General features: G+C 52.0%; 2 protein-coding genes across 10 annotated transcripts in view; one reads left to right on the top strand and one right to left on the bottom strand.

Annotated features, from left to right (window-relative positions):
• The window catches only part of Vgll4 (vestigial like family member 4), a 109,634-nt gene extending 101,526 nt beyond the window's left edge, over positions 1-8,108 (top strand). For all 7 annotated transcript variants that reach the window (XM_087904416.1, XM_087904414.1, XM_087904418.1 and 4 more), the window contains 3 exons: positions 5,995-6,190; positions 7,266-7,389; positions 7,728-8,108. In XM_087904416.1, the coding sequence (XP_087760542.1) occupies positions 5,995-6,190; positions 7,266-7,389; positions 7,728-7,999 (592 nt within the window). In that variant the 3' untranslated portion in view covers positions 8,000-8,108. The remainder of the gene's footprint in view (positions 1-5,994; positions 6,191-7,265; positions 7,390-7,727) is intronic.
• The window catches only part of Atg7 (autophagy related 7), a 222,967-nt gene that overhangs the window by 1,195 nt on the left and 208,954 nt on the right, over positions 1-12,818 (bottom strand). For 2 of the 3 annotated variants that reach the window (XM_085686871.2, XM_085686866.2), the window contains one exon: positions 10,915-11,143. The exons of the other annotated variant lie outside the window; for it this stretch is intronic. In XM_085686871.2, coding sequence (XP_085542997.2) covers positions 11,111-11,143 — 33 coding nt within the window. In that variant the 3' untranslated portion in view covers positions 10,915-11,110. Of the gene's footprint in view, positions 1-10,914; positions 11,144-12,818 lie in introns of those variants that run through there. 3 annotated transcript variants of the gene reach the window in all.

Raw genomic sequence — 12,818 nt, forward strand, 5'->3', positions numbered from 1 at the left:
TGGGAGAGGGAGGCAGGGGCAGGTAGGCTTCCAGGTAGGCCTGCAGGGAACTGGTGCTGGTTGTTTGGCACGTCCCGGCCTCTTCCCTCACCCCACTCTCCAGTCTTCATCTCTGTGGTCCCAAGTTCTCCCTAGCGGGGAACAATATAAATGCCAGCCCAGTGGCGCCTGTCCCTGGATGGAGAGGGAGTGGCCTAGAGGTTTCTGCCCATGGCAGATGTGGCGGCTGGGCTTGGGCAGGAAGAGCCTGATGCTTTCCATCCCTCTCTAGTTTAAGGACTGCTTAGTGCCAAAAACACAATAGTGGTTGTACTTTTGAGTGTCATTCATTGAGAGACTGTATAATGACGAAAACAGCTGCAACCCAGGAGCAGCAGGGACCGCGAGTGAGCATCTATTAATCTCAGCAGCATCTCATTCATTAGCATCTGAGCGTGCATGTGTGCAGCACATGATCGTCAGGCTCTGCAAACCGTGCTTGGCGTGCACATGGGTTCTTGGCCTGTTTGTGTGCAGTCCTGGGGGGTTTGCGGCCACAGGTGGACCAGTTCTTGCTTGACGAACATGGGAAGAACATGGTGCTCCACCCCCAGTCCCATGGCAGACCTGATTCTCCGGCTTCCGTTTCTTTCTGTTGTCTCAGCTAATGATGTGAAACACATGCAGACGGTTCTGGTCTGGTGGGGGAGCGGGGCTGGAGTCAGAGTGGAGCGCGAGTGTGAGGCCCGGCCCTGGAAAACGGGGAGTGTGGGGCTTGCGAGTGGGACCTCTCCCGAGACACAGAGCCAGAGCCGCCTTGGACTCACCGGTTGTTTTACATTGTTTTAGTTGATAGAGTGTGTGGCTTTCTGGGCACATGGGGCAGAGGAAGTGACTGTTGGGAATGATACCACGGTTTGCACTGGGAGGAAGCCGAGCAGGAAACTGTACGTGTCATCAGAAAGGAGTATTTGTGAGAAGCTCTGCATGGCCATCACATGACAGGAAGGAAGTGAACTGTGTGGTGCTACAGTCTCTGAGATTGTGTGGCACTGATTCTCTTCCTTAAGGCTTGCACTTCAGCTTCCGGAAGCCTTTACCTTACCTGGGTGCCGCATCACTGTGGCCGTTGGTCAGAGCTCCTGGTGGATGCAAGTGACACCTGGGCTGCTGGAGGGGCCGGGGGGCAGGATGGGGTGGAGGGTACATCGTGACATAGCTAGGCTCTTTCATGACTCGAGTGATGGCTCAGAAGCCTCGGGGATCTTTGCTGTGGGGACCAGTCCTCGTCAGAAGAGCGCAACCTTTACCTCCTGTTACAGGAGTGGTTGGTTGCTCCTGCTTTGTCCCCTACCTGCTCTGGGACTTGGGCAGATCTCTCTTTCCCCTCATTTTCCCTTCCCTCCTACAGCAGAGTTCTAAGGTGGCACCTCAGAGCTGGTGTGGCACTGGGGGAGGAGTGGGGTGTAGTGCCCACCAGCTGTGGTGAAGGAAAGTGGACACCAGGCAAGAGCATTCTCTCCAGCTCCATGCAGTCTTGCTGGGCTGACGGTCAAAGGAGAGCCAGCTCCACAGGCATTCTCTATGGCACATGGGGAAGCAGATCCGCGGCTGCCTCACTTCTGGAGCAACCAGGCCCAGGACCTCACTAAGTGACCCTGGCCTTCTTGCCTCATACAGCAGGTGTGACTCAGTACACAGCATGTGTTCTCTGAGAGCCAGTGAGGCTTAGGTTCCTGGCTTCTGTAAGACTCTAAAGCAGGAGCTGGAGAAATGGCTCAGAGGTTAATGGCACTGGCTGGTTTTCCAGAGGTCCTGAGTTGAATTCCCGATAACTACATGGCGGCTCACAAGCATCTATAGTGAGTGCAGGCACACACATAGGCAGGACACTGTATACATATACATGATAAATCTTTAAAGCAGTGGTTCTCAACCTGGGGGTCAAGACCCCAATAGGGATGTATCAGCTATCGCATTTACATTATGATTCATAACAGTAGCAAAATTACAGTTAGGAAGTCGCAATGGAAATAATGCTATTCTTGGGGTTACCACGACATGAGGAGCTGTAAAAGGTCACAACACTAGGAACCACTGCGCTAGAGCCTTTGTATTAGTTATAGGTCGGTCAGCAGAGAGCATCGCTGTAGAGGATTTCTGGAGATCTATAAAGCAGTTTGGTTCAGAGGCGAGGCAGAGCAGTGCATGGCACCATGAGCCCGAGAAACCAGCCATGTGCACCCTGAGGACTGAATTGGTAGGTGAGTTTATCATCATGCCGACTCAGGTCATTGGGCTCCCAAGGCAAATGAGCCCTTACACAGAGTCATCTTGCTGGCCTAACAGTTTTTAATTTTTACCATTTTTTGATAATATTTAGCATAGAATTTTCATATAGCTGGACAAAATGTTTTCTTCATACTTTTTTTTAAGCTTTAAAAACAACTTTTAAGATTTTTGTTAAATCTAAAGTACAAGTGCACATATATTATTGGGGGCTAGCCCAGGGTCACTGGTTTCTAGCTCTTTTTGCTGACATGAATAGGCAGAGGCAGGTTAGGCGGATCTGTCAACTCAAGGCTAGCCTGGTCTAGTGATTGCTTTTCTTCTGAGGAAGGCTTTCTTAGCTGCCATTCCTGGTCTCGATATCATCTTCCCTTTGAGTGCCTGTCACTTTAGTCAACCTTCGGTGGCATTGAATAACCTCATCTTATTAGATCTGGTCACACATAACATCTGTCAGGGGACCCCATTTAGTCTGTGACAGGAATTAAAAGGCAATGCACAGGAGAGACTCAAATGCATCGCTGAGAGGGGCATAGAAACAGCGCTCTGCCCCGTCAGGGAAGGTTTCACAGCCAGGAGTTGGGCCCTGGAGTCCTTGACTCAACCAGTGAGGTAACTTCAGACAGTGCCTCGGCCATCTGATCCTGCCTCCCACTCCGAGCCCATCATAGTGAGGCCTGAGCACTCAGCAACGGATGAAAAGACCGCCAGCAGGAATAGCTCGAGGGCCATCTTCCCACAATGCTCTGCTCCTGCAGGAGGGTTCCTAACAGCTTCCTGTGACAGAGGGAATGAGGCATTTACTGGTTGGTTAGGTCCCTGAAGTTTTGAAATTTCGCTGAGCAGAAAGTGAGACAGCAGCTTTGTGTAGGCAGGGGACAGAAATGTCAGCCAGCCCCGGTGGTGTTTGTTTTCCATGCTCTCTTGGCTTTGAGGTGGACATCGGGAACCTGGCTTTCTGGTTGTGCACACAGAGGACATGGTCTGTGCCATCGTGTCCTTGTTAATGACATGATTCTTATCAAAGTTGATGGCCTCAGGTTGGTCGTGGCGTTGAGAGGGTCTGAGGCTTAGTTTCTGCCCCCTAACTATTAGTGTTAGAGGCTGGGAGGGCTTGTGACTGCCGTGCCAGTTCCCAGGGCACAATGTTAGAGCAAGAGGGGCTCTGCCCCTGGCACATGGTGACGCTAGCACAGATTGGTATCAGGAAGGCTCATTCTGTCACCTCCGGGATATCCTGTGTGTTGTGGGAAGCCTGAGGCTGGGTGGGTCCTTCCTTACTCTTCTGCCCTGCCAACATAGCATGGTTCCTAAGGCTGAGCAAGATGCTGGCAGGAGGTGGAGCTGTGGTTCCTGGGATCTAGTCTGCTTTCCTCAAATGCCGTTGACATTTTGTCTTCTGAGCTCAGAGACTGATCAGGAACACATGGCAACTGTCCCCAGAAAACTCTGGCCTAGATGAGTATGGTGGTTTCTCTTTGCAACCCACCTTTTCTCTTTTTCTCCTGAAATAACTGGCTTGAAATGGGCAAGGTCGATGTTCCCAGGCAGCTCCGTGAGTCCTCTAGGCCCTAGCAGGGCCCCTGTTAGTTTTCCCTCCACCAACTTGGTCTTTAAGGAGAGGCAGGATGTGTGTGGTTTAGGTCAGCGTCCTGACGGCACAGGACACACTGGGCTGTGATTCATTCAAAGGGGGAGGGACATGGAAAACAATGTCTGTCTTTAAGCTCCAGGAACCAGGAAAATGAGCTGGAAATATGAGTGGTGTGTAATTTTACTAAAATTAACCAGCAAGTTCCCAGGCTTGTTCTGAGCTTCGTGGTATTTTGTATGATGTATCATGCCCACTGCCAACTGAATGACTTCCTCGGTGTTGAGTCCTGAAGGCCCCTGCTAGTACTACCTCATTCTGTGCTCCCTATGCGTCTCATCATTGAGGTTGTGCTTGGCCATGTAAAAGTGCTGTGGGGATCCAAGATGGTAAGGACTTGAGGTCAAGGGGACAAGAGATGCTAGCCTGCCTGAGTTGTCTTGCCGTCTGTAGGCTGTCTTCCTCAGACTTCCCAGTCCTCCCTGTGCTGTACCCATTGAACCTCCTTTTGTATCCATTGCCTGCTGCAGGTTCATTTGGGAATCATAGTGCTCCCTGTGATTTCCTGTCCTTGTTAGCGTCTGCTGCTTGAGTCCCCGGGAGTGTAGACTCCATCTGAAGGCTGCGGATGCCCTGCGGTTCACCGGTCCAGTCTGGCTCCGTATGAGTCTGCCATCCCAGTTCTGCCTCTGATGTCTTCCTTTCCCTGTGCAGGTGGTCTGTAACTCGAGACAGGCAGGACTTTGTCTCCCGCAAAGCTTTCAGTGCTAGTGTAGGGTAGGCAAAAGTGATCAGCAATGGTGTGGTGGCTTCTGCCCTGAGAGCTTGCACAAGTGCCTGGAATTCAGGGCCAATGCACATTCAGAGAAGCACAATATGGAGGCAGCCTCCCTGGCAGATGGTAGGTGGACAGTTGCTGCTACAGCTTAAAACCTTCGTGGCACAGAGCCAGAGGTAAAAATGGAAAGGCAAGTCATATTTGCTTAATAAAAAGGTGGCTTTGAGGTGAACACAGCAAAGTCAGGGGATGAAAGGACTAGTGAGCGTGTCAGTGTCCTGCAGGGCGGTTTCACAAGAGGCCGTCAGGGGGGAAAGGGATGCTGAGTACCCAAGATGGTGCTGTGTCATGTCTTACAGTATGACTGTCACATGTGTGGAGTGTGTGTATGTGCGCATGCAGAGTGCACGTGCAGTGTGTGTGGTGTGTGACTAAACAGTAGCATGTTGCATTTGGCTGGCCCAGCATGCAGGCATGGTTGTTTTCTGCTCAAAGCCCAAGCACACATGGCCCGCTTCCCTGGTGTTAAAGAGCAGGCCAAGCATGGGCTCTGAAATTTCCCAAAGCTGTAGGAATCATTTTCCTTTTTTAAAGTGCTTGCTGTGGCACCTGGATAAAAAGGAAGAGACCCTAAGCAGACAGCACTGGTGATGGTTCTAGAGTCAGTGGGATGGAGGGAGGACAGAGCTGAGCCTGGAACAGTTTGTGTAAGCTGGGCCTTGTGCTATGCTTGTGTTGGCACTATCTAAAGTCCCTTATAGAGGAGGTGGCACTGAGCATTTAGCCTGTGGCCCGTGTGGCATCTGCTCAGGGAAGCTGCTGTCTTCTGCTGCTGCTGTGGTTTCTGGGTACAAGTGCCATCTTCTACACTAATAAGAAGCACACCCATACAGAAGAGGTCACTGGTCATCAGTGGATGAAACAGTCACTTGGCTCCCCACTGTCTTGGTGCCCTATCCGGACAGAGGTGGTAATGGACACCGCTGTGTAGAGGAGCAGGCACCAGTATGGCTTCGCATCAGAATTGGCTCGGAGCATGTGTCAGGTTTCTTTGGTCCTCAGCATTCCCATCCTACCTCAATGACCAATGGTGGTCAAACTGAGCACATGAGTTGATCTTGTATGTATGTAGGCAGGCAGGCAGCACTGAAGTGACATATCTGCCAGAAGGGAAGGAGGGAGGCCGCAAAGCCAACTTTGGCTCCAAAGGTTGCTTCTCCTACACTTAGGGCCTGGTTCCTCAACTTACCCTTAACATGAGGGTAGGAATGTCTCAGAAACATCAGGGGGAAGTTCGTGGCTCCTCACCAGAGCCCCCTTTGCCAGTCATCCCCCTGAGCATGTCCCTGTCTTTCAGGAGTAAGACCGTCAATGGAGACTGCCGCAGAGATCCCCGGGAACGGAGCCGCAGTCCCATTGAGCGGGCTGCAGCCCCAGCTGTGAGCTTGCATGGTGGCCACCTGTATGCATCCCTCCCTGGCCTCATGGAGCAGCCTCTTGCACTGACTAAGAACAGCAGTGACACCGGCAGGTCAGCTGTGGAGCGGCAGCAGGTGTGTATGTTGTTATGTCTTGGTTGATTCTCTTCCAGAGGTGACCAGGCTGGGTGTAGGGGACCATGAGCTCATGGAAACCCTGAGTAGAAGTCCTGAAGTTGAAGGGACTTGGTTCTTTCATTCCTAAGGCTTCGCTGCTTTGCACAGTACAGGGTTGATCTTGATGAGGGAGCCCCCTCCTCCACGTGCTCCCCCCCATCTTCCCTGGCACTTACCCAGTACTGTTTCACAGAGTTAAATGTCAGTGGCTTTATTTTGGGCTTGCATCTTATAAAGTCATTGGTCACAAACCTGCATGGATTAGGATACTTTTTTATTTATTATTACTAAAGAAAAAAAGTTCTTTCTTTGGGGGGGGGGTATTTGAACCAGGGTTTTTCTGTGTAGCCTTGGTTGTCCTGGAACTTACTCTATAGACCAGGCTGACCTTGAACTCACACTCACTTAGATCTGCCTGCCTCCAGAGTGTTGGGATTAAAGGCATGCACCACCATTGCCTGGCAAAATTATTGCTTTATAAAAAACAAGGCCAGGTCTGGTAATTCAGATTTATAATATAGTTACTTGGGAGGTTGAGGCAGAAGGATTACAAAGTCAAGGCAACTTCCTTAGACCTTGTCTCCCAAAGAGCAGGGAGGTAGAGGGATGCTGAGGACAGGAACTTGTCTTACCTTAGCACCACACCCAGCAAGCCCCAGAGACAGCAAAGGGGTGGGGCTTCTGACAGAAACCGTATGAAGAGGCTTTGCAAGCACAGACTGTGTGCAGCTCTGTGTGACCCATGCTGGGCCTGCGATTCCCAGGTTCCCAGTCGGTGTTTGTGCACTCACTGACAAGGAGCAAGGGGCCTGGTCCTGAGGGGATGCTGTGTGTCAGGGGCGGCTCACCTGCAGGTGCCAGGGGTGGGGACCCCAGCACATCTATTCTCTGAACCTGCTGTTTGGGGCACAGTGGGCTTCAAGAGCAACTGAATGCAGGGGAGGTTCCTGTCAAGAGGAGCTGGGCCCTCTGGCAGCAGCTGCTCAGCCTAATTGGTGGATGAAGAGGAGCTGACTTTTTCTCCCTCCTGCAGAACCGGCCCTCCGTGATCACCTGCGCATCTGCAGGTGCCCGCAACTGCAACCTCTCTCACTGCCCCATTGCGCACAGTGGCTGTTCTGCACCTGGGTCTGCCAGTTACCGAAGACCACCCAGTGGTGAGTTTTCCACCAAAGCCTGGTGCATGTGGGAACCCTGGATCAAGCTGTGAGCTGTAACTTCTCTCCCTGAAATTCACTTAGTGTTGAGTTTTAAAAACACTGTTTTTGAGCACACATGTACCTTGAATTGGCTATGCCTTGGGTGGGAAGGAATTAAGGACATTTAGTCCCTAGCCCCTCCGGGCTTCAGATGACAGAAGATAGGCTCCACCATTGTCATTTAGTGCCATAAAGACACTCTAGATTCACACTTCAACCCAGGGTGCTTAAGTAGCACTGACTAGGGTACCTGGCCCACTGATGCAGTCACCTCTCCTCTGATCCGCCCTTTGCAGCAACTGCCACCTGTGACCCTGTGGTGGAAGAGCACTTCCGTCGGAGCCTGGGCAAGAACTACAAGGAACCAGAACCAGCACCCAACTCGGTGTCTATCACTGGCTCTGTGGATGACCACTTTGCCAAAGCACTAGGTGACACATGGCTTCAGATCAAAGCGGCCAAGGACAGCGCTTCCAGCAGCCCAGAGTCAGCCTCACGCCGGGGCCAGCCTGCCAGCCCCACTGCCCACATGGTCAGCCATAGTCACTCCCCCTCCGTGGTCTCCTGAAGGGGGCTCCACCCTCCAGCCACACAAGGATCTGCATGGTTTGCCTGAGCTTTTCAACAGTCAGTGCTTAAAAAAACAAAAACAAAAAACAAAAAAACAAAAAAAGAAATAGAAAGGAAAAAAAATCTTAGGGGGAGGGTGGGAGGGTGGTTTATTCGCAAAACCATGTTGTCTGGACTTTTGTTCTGCTCTTTTTTGTACTTTTTGGTATTCGTACAAGGGGTCTCACTATGGCAACAGGAACAGCATGGAGCATCGGTCCAGCAGAGCATCCTTGCTTCCTGTCCTGGTTACCAAAGAAACCTCTGCAGGTCTGCCACCTGGCAGCCGGGACCCTGCGGCCCTTTCCTAGTCACAAGCCATGAAGACATGGGGATCCGGACGCTTTGTGCTCTTAGCTTTTGAGACTGGGTTGCACAACTTGGCTTCCCCCTGGGGTCCAACTCAGTCCGTGTGTACATGTGTCTGCCTGAAAAGAACTGTCCTGATTTGCACTATGGAGGGCAGGGCTGCCCTTTGGGCAGCTGTCTGCAATGCCAGCACCAAGGGCAAACTGCTAGGGAACACTTCTGATCATGTGTGCTTGCATTGTTGCTGAACTTAGAAGGTCTCTAGCAGGTTCTAGGTCTTTCTCTCTAGTCTTGAGGTGCTCACAACTGGACTGCAGGTTCCCCCTGACCATGGGCATTTACTGTCTCTGAACACTGCAGTTGGTGAGGCTAGTGCAAAGGCTGGAGGACTCCGTAGTGCTTCTGACATGGTGCACGTCTTAATACGAAAAATAGCTGGTTTCTATTGACTGTAAGCTCAGACTGTAGCACTGACTGGTTTTTTGGCGGCGGCATTAGCCTATCCCGTCAGTTACAGCCCTAGATACATTCACTGCTGGTACAGCTGTGCTTCTGAGAGGTGTAGTCGATGCTCACTTTACTCGGAGAAGGAGTGCACAGTCGGTGGGTGTGGTAGGCTGGGGAGCCCATTGCTGCTGATTTTTCTGCATCCTGGGCTGGGGACTTGAGTTCATGTCTTTAGGCTCCTCGGTGCAGACTGCTCCTTTCCAACTCCTGGCCAAACAGCAGGTGCCTGACAGTCTGCAACATGGGGCTGCGTGCGCTTCCTCTCATGCTGGGGCCAAGGCTGTACACATTCCTCTCTAATAACTATACAGTTATTCCTGCATCACTATTGCCCGCTCTATTAATAGCTACTAACTAGACATTAGAAGCAAGCAGGACAGACATGGCTGGGGATGCCCCGCAGCAGCTGCTCCTCCTGGCCGTGAGCATTTTTTGTCCCCTGGCCTGGCCCACTAGAGGAGGGTTAGGACATCACCTGGCTAGAACCACCTCCCCAACAAGGCATTATGGACTCCTTGCACATGGGAGCCCATGGGGCTGACTTTCAGTAGGAGGAAAACAGGTTAGCTGATGAACTTGGGAAACAGGTGAGGGTGGAAACGCGGGGACTGATGCCCGTAGTTACAGGTGGCTACCGGCCTTTACAAAAGTGGACAGCCCTCCTGCCCCGCACAGTTCACTCCACTCCACTCTCCTGGGCTTCCAAGCTTGGCATTCAGAAGAAAAGAATTGTTGAACACTTTTTTATATAGGTAATTTTAAAGACCATCATTACGCTGTGCGTAAAGAGTGTACAGAGAAATTTGTAGGTATTTTTGAAGAACAATTAATTTGTTAATGATATGTAGCTATTTAATTTTTCCCCTTTCCTATCGTAATCATTTTTTGTTGTTGTTTGGGAAAAAAAGTTGATCTTTTTTTTGTCGTAGGTGTGTCTGTCGTCATGCAGGGACACAGTTACGCCGTGACGACACTGCGTCCGCATTCATAGCCACTAGTTTGTTATTCTACAGGCTACTGAGGTTGTCACAGGAAAACAACCACACCGCGGACTGGCTCTGTGGGCAACAGGCCTCAGACACCCGTCAGTGAACGGGTTGTTGCTGTTGGGGCAGGGGTGGCAGTGCGGGTGGCTGGGTCTCTGGTGCACCGACCTATCTGGAATAGGCTGTGTCCTGGAGGGGAATGCCACACGTCACCTGAGGGGTGCGCCATCCTGCCTGGGCAGGAGCTTGTGTCTTCCCCAGAACCAAGCCACCCATGTGTGTGCTGACCCCTCTCTGTGTTTGTAAATCTGTAATATACCATTCTCTGTGGCCTGTTTTTCCTGGAAGAAGAAAAAAAAAAGGTTTGGCAGGCCATCTTTTTTTTTTTTTTTTTTTTTTTTTTTGTACTTAAAAGTAGCCTTAAGAACAATAATAAAGTGCTCTTAAACCAAGGCTTTGTGTGGTTCTTCCATCCTAGGGTAGCATGTAGTGCCCTGTGCCCAGGCCTTCCTGTTTTCTGGGAATCCTTGTGCAGGTGGGCAGGGTTACCTCTTGCAGCCTCTACCTTAGGCCAAGGTCTTCTCAAGTCTCCCTTACTGAAATCTGCTGAAGTCAGCCATATATGGGCTTCTGTTCTAGACATGACCCAAGTGGAAGATGTGTAAGTGTGGGAGGGGGAGCTGCTAGGAAGAACACAGGTGACCACAGTTGCCAGGGACCTACCAGAATGAAGAGGAAAACTAGCCTTGCCCCAGTAGCAGCCGCAGAGAAGCACCTGCCTGTGGTCCAGCTGCACACCATTCAGGCAGAGCTCTGCCCTGCTTTCCACCAGCACCGTGGCAAGAGCAGGGTGGCACCACAACATGCCAACAGCTGAGGGTGGGCCAGTGTGGTGCTGCCAGGGCCCACAGCAGGTACTCAACATGGGGCTCCTAGCACATCCTTGTTTGATCTCTGCTGAGTCAGATGCTCCCTGCCACTCCTACCGGACCAAGGTGAAAAGATCCCAGGGGAATCTTTTCACAGTAGGAGAGAGGGAAAGAAAATCAATGCACATGGAAGAACCCCCAGATCAGTGGCAATGCCAAAGTTGTTATTGAGTTCAGAGCTGGTGAGATGGCACAGGAAAGAGCAGAGCTGGGCAGCAGAGGGTACCCCTAGTCCTCAGGGGAGTAGGAATCGGAACCAGGGAGGTGGCAGGGCCCAGATCGCCAGTCCTGGGGAACAGTCCTGCGCTGAGGGCCGAACACTCCTGAGCTGTGGTTGCCTCAGATGGTCTCCTCGTCACTCATGTCCCAGATCTGTGTGGAGAAGGGGAGACACTGAACTGAGGGCTTCTGCTGCCCCACAATGCCCACAGGTACTTTCCCAACTACAGCTTCATGACAACAGAAGCATACACTCCCACACTGTGTGTGCCTCCCAACACGGGATTCCCCTCTGCAGAGCTGCCCTGTCTCTGAGGACTGATACCCTGTTTCTTGTTCAGAGGATTAAATCTCAAGTTTCTTCCTTTCCCAAGCCCTCAAAGCCAGTGGGCGAGCTGAATGAGAACTGCAGCAGCTGAGCAGCCCCTCCCTTCAGCCTCTCCCACATCCCCAGTGTATCGGGCTAGCCCCTGACCTTTGCAGCATGCACTACTGGCCCAGTCAGCTTGGCCAGCTGAACTTGTGAGGGGGCAGGAGCTCTTGGGAACCTGTGCTGTCCCACTGACCACACTACTTAGGCCAAGTGCAGACACAACACTAAGGCAAGGGAGCTGGCTGTCACTCAGAACAGCCCTACCCCAGCAACCCCAGGTTACCTAGGCAGGGTAACAGATTACCAGACCCTGCCTCTGTGTTTCCCTGGGGAGCCTGAGGGTGTGAGCTGGGGAGGGAACTTGCTCCAGGCCTCTGTCCCAGTAACTCCTGGCAAACATCCTGCAGAGAGGTGGCCTGAGGACAACATGGCAGGTCCCAAGACTGGTGCCCTAGGTACCCTAAGGGTCCCCAGAGAGCTGGTCCCTGAAGCTATGCCTTCAGCCTTCCACAATTCCTAGAATGGGTTGCACAAGGCTACCTCAGCCCTTGCATAGCTCGGGAAAGGGATGGCTTGTCGGTAGGAGGCAGGAGGTCTGGCCAAGTTAAACATTCACAGCAGACAGCAGTGCTGGCTGTCAAGGAGGTAGACAGCAACATAGGTGACTTTCCCTCTCTTGAGTAAAGGTGGCAGTGTCCCCATACTGTCTCTCCATTTCTACACAGGCCCTTGCCTTAGAGCAAGAGAACTTGCCACCTGTCTTATTGGGCACTGTCTCTCTGGTCCCAGATACCCACCAGAGTGATGCCTGGCCTCATGAGGTAGTTGCGTGGCTGCCTGTATATAAGAGCTCTTTACCTGGTCTTTTGGGTCTGCAGGCTGATGGATGGGGAGATGGAACCATCAAAATCGCAGCATGAGTCACTGGCCCATTCAACACGCACATTTACACAGATGCCTGTGCGACGGGTTGTGTGCAGACCCAGAGCTAATACTCCCATAATGCCTCACTCCTGCTAGTGAGGTAAGGAGGAAAACAGCTCAGAGAGGTAAAAGTTTGCCTGAGATCACACAGCCAACAAGCTGCCAGGCTGGGGAGCCAGCGTGGAGGAAGGGGACGCTGAGGAGGGGACAGTGGCTGGAGGTATCAGACTAAAAGGATGGAAGATGAGCTCTGGAGTTTCTGCCCAGCCTTCCTGGCTGAGTGGCATCCTCTGTGCATGGGCAGGTAGACTTGGCATGGTTGCTCCTGGACCAGCTGTTCAGCTTAAAGGTTGTGACCAGTGGGGCTGCTGTGGGCACTAATTGAGTCTTGGAGAGGCTCCTGCAAGCCAACCAAAGGGTTCACTATGACACCATTGGGGTCTTCCAGACCCAACTCCTAGGGACAATGGAGGACCTTTTTACTAGGGCAGCCTGGCCATGTCCATTGTTGGGGTTCATAGAGCACCCAGG

The sequence above is a fragment of the Myodes glareolus genome, chromosome 3 (assembly GCF_982192425.1).
Source record: "Myodes glareolus chromosome 3, mMyoGla1.1, whole genome shotgun sequence".
Classification (NCBI taxonomy): domain Eukaryota; kingdom Metazoa; phylum Chordata; class Mammalia; order Rodentia; family Cricetidae; genus Myodes; species Myodes glareolus.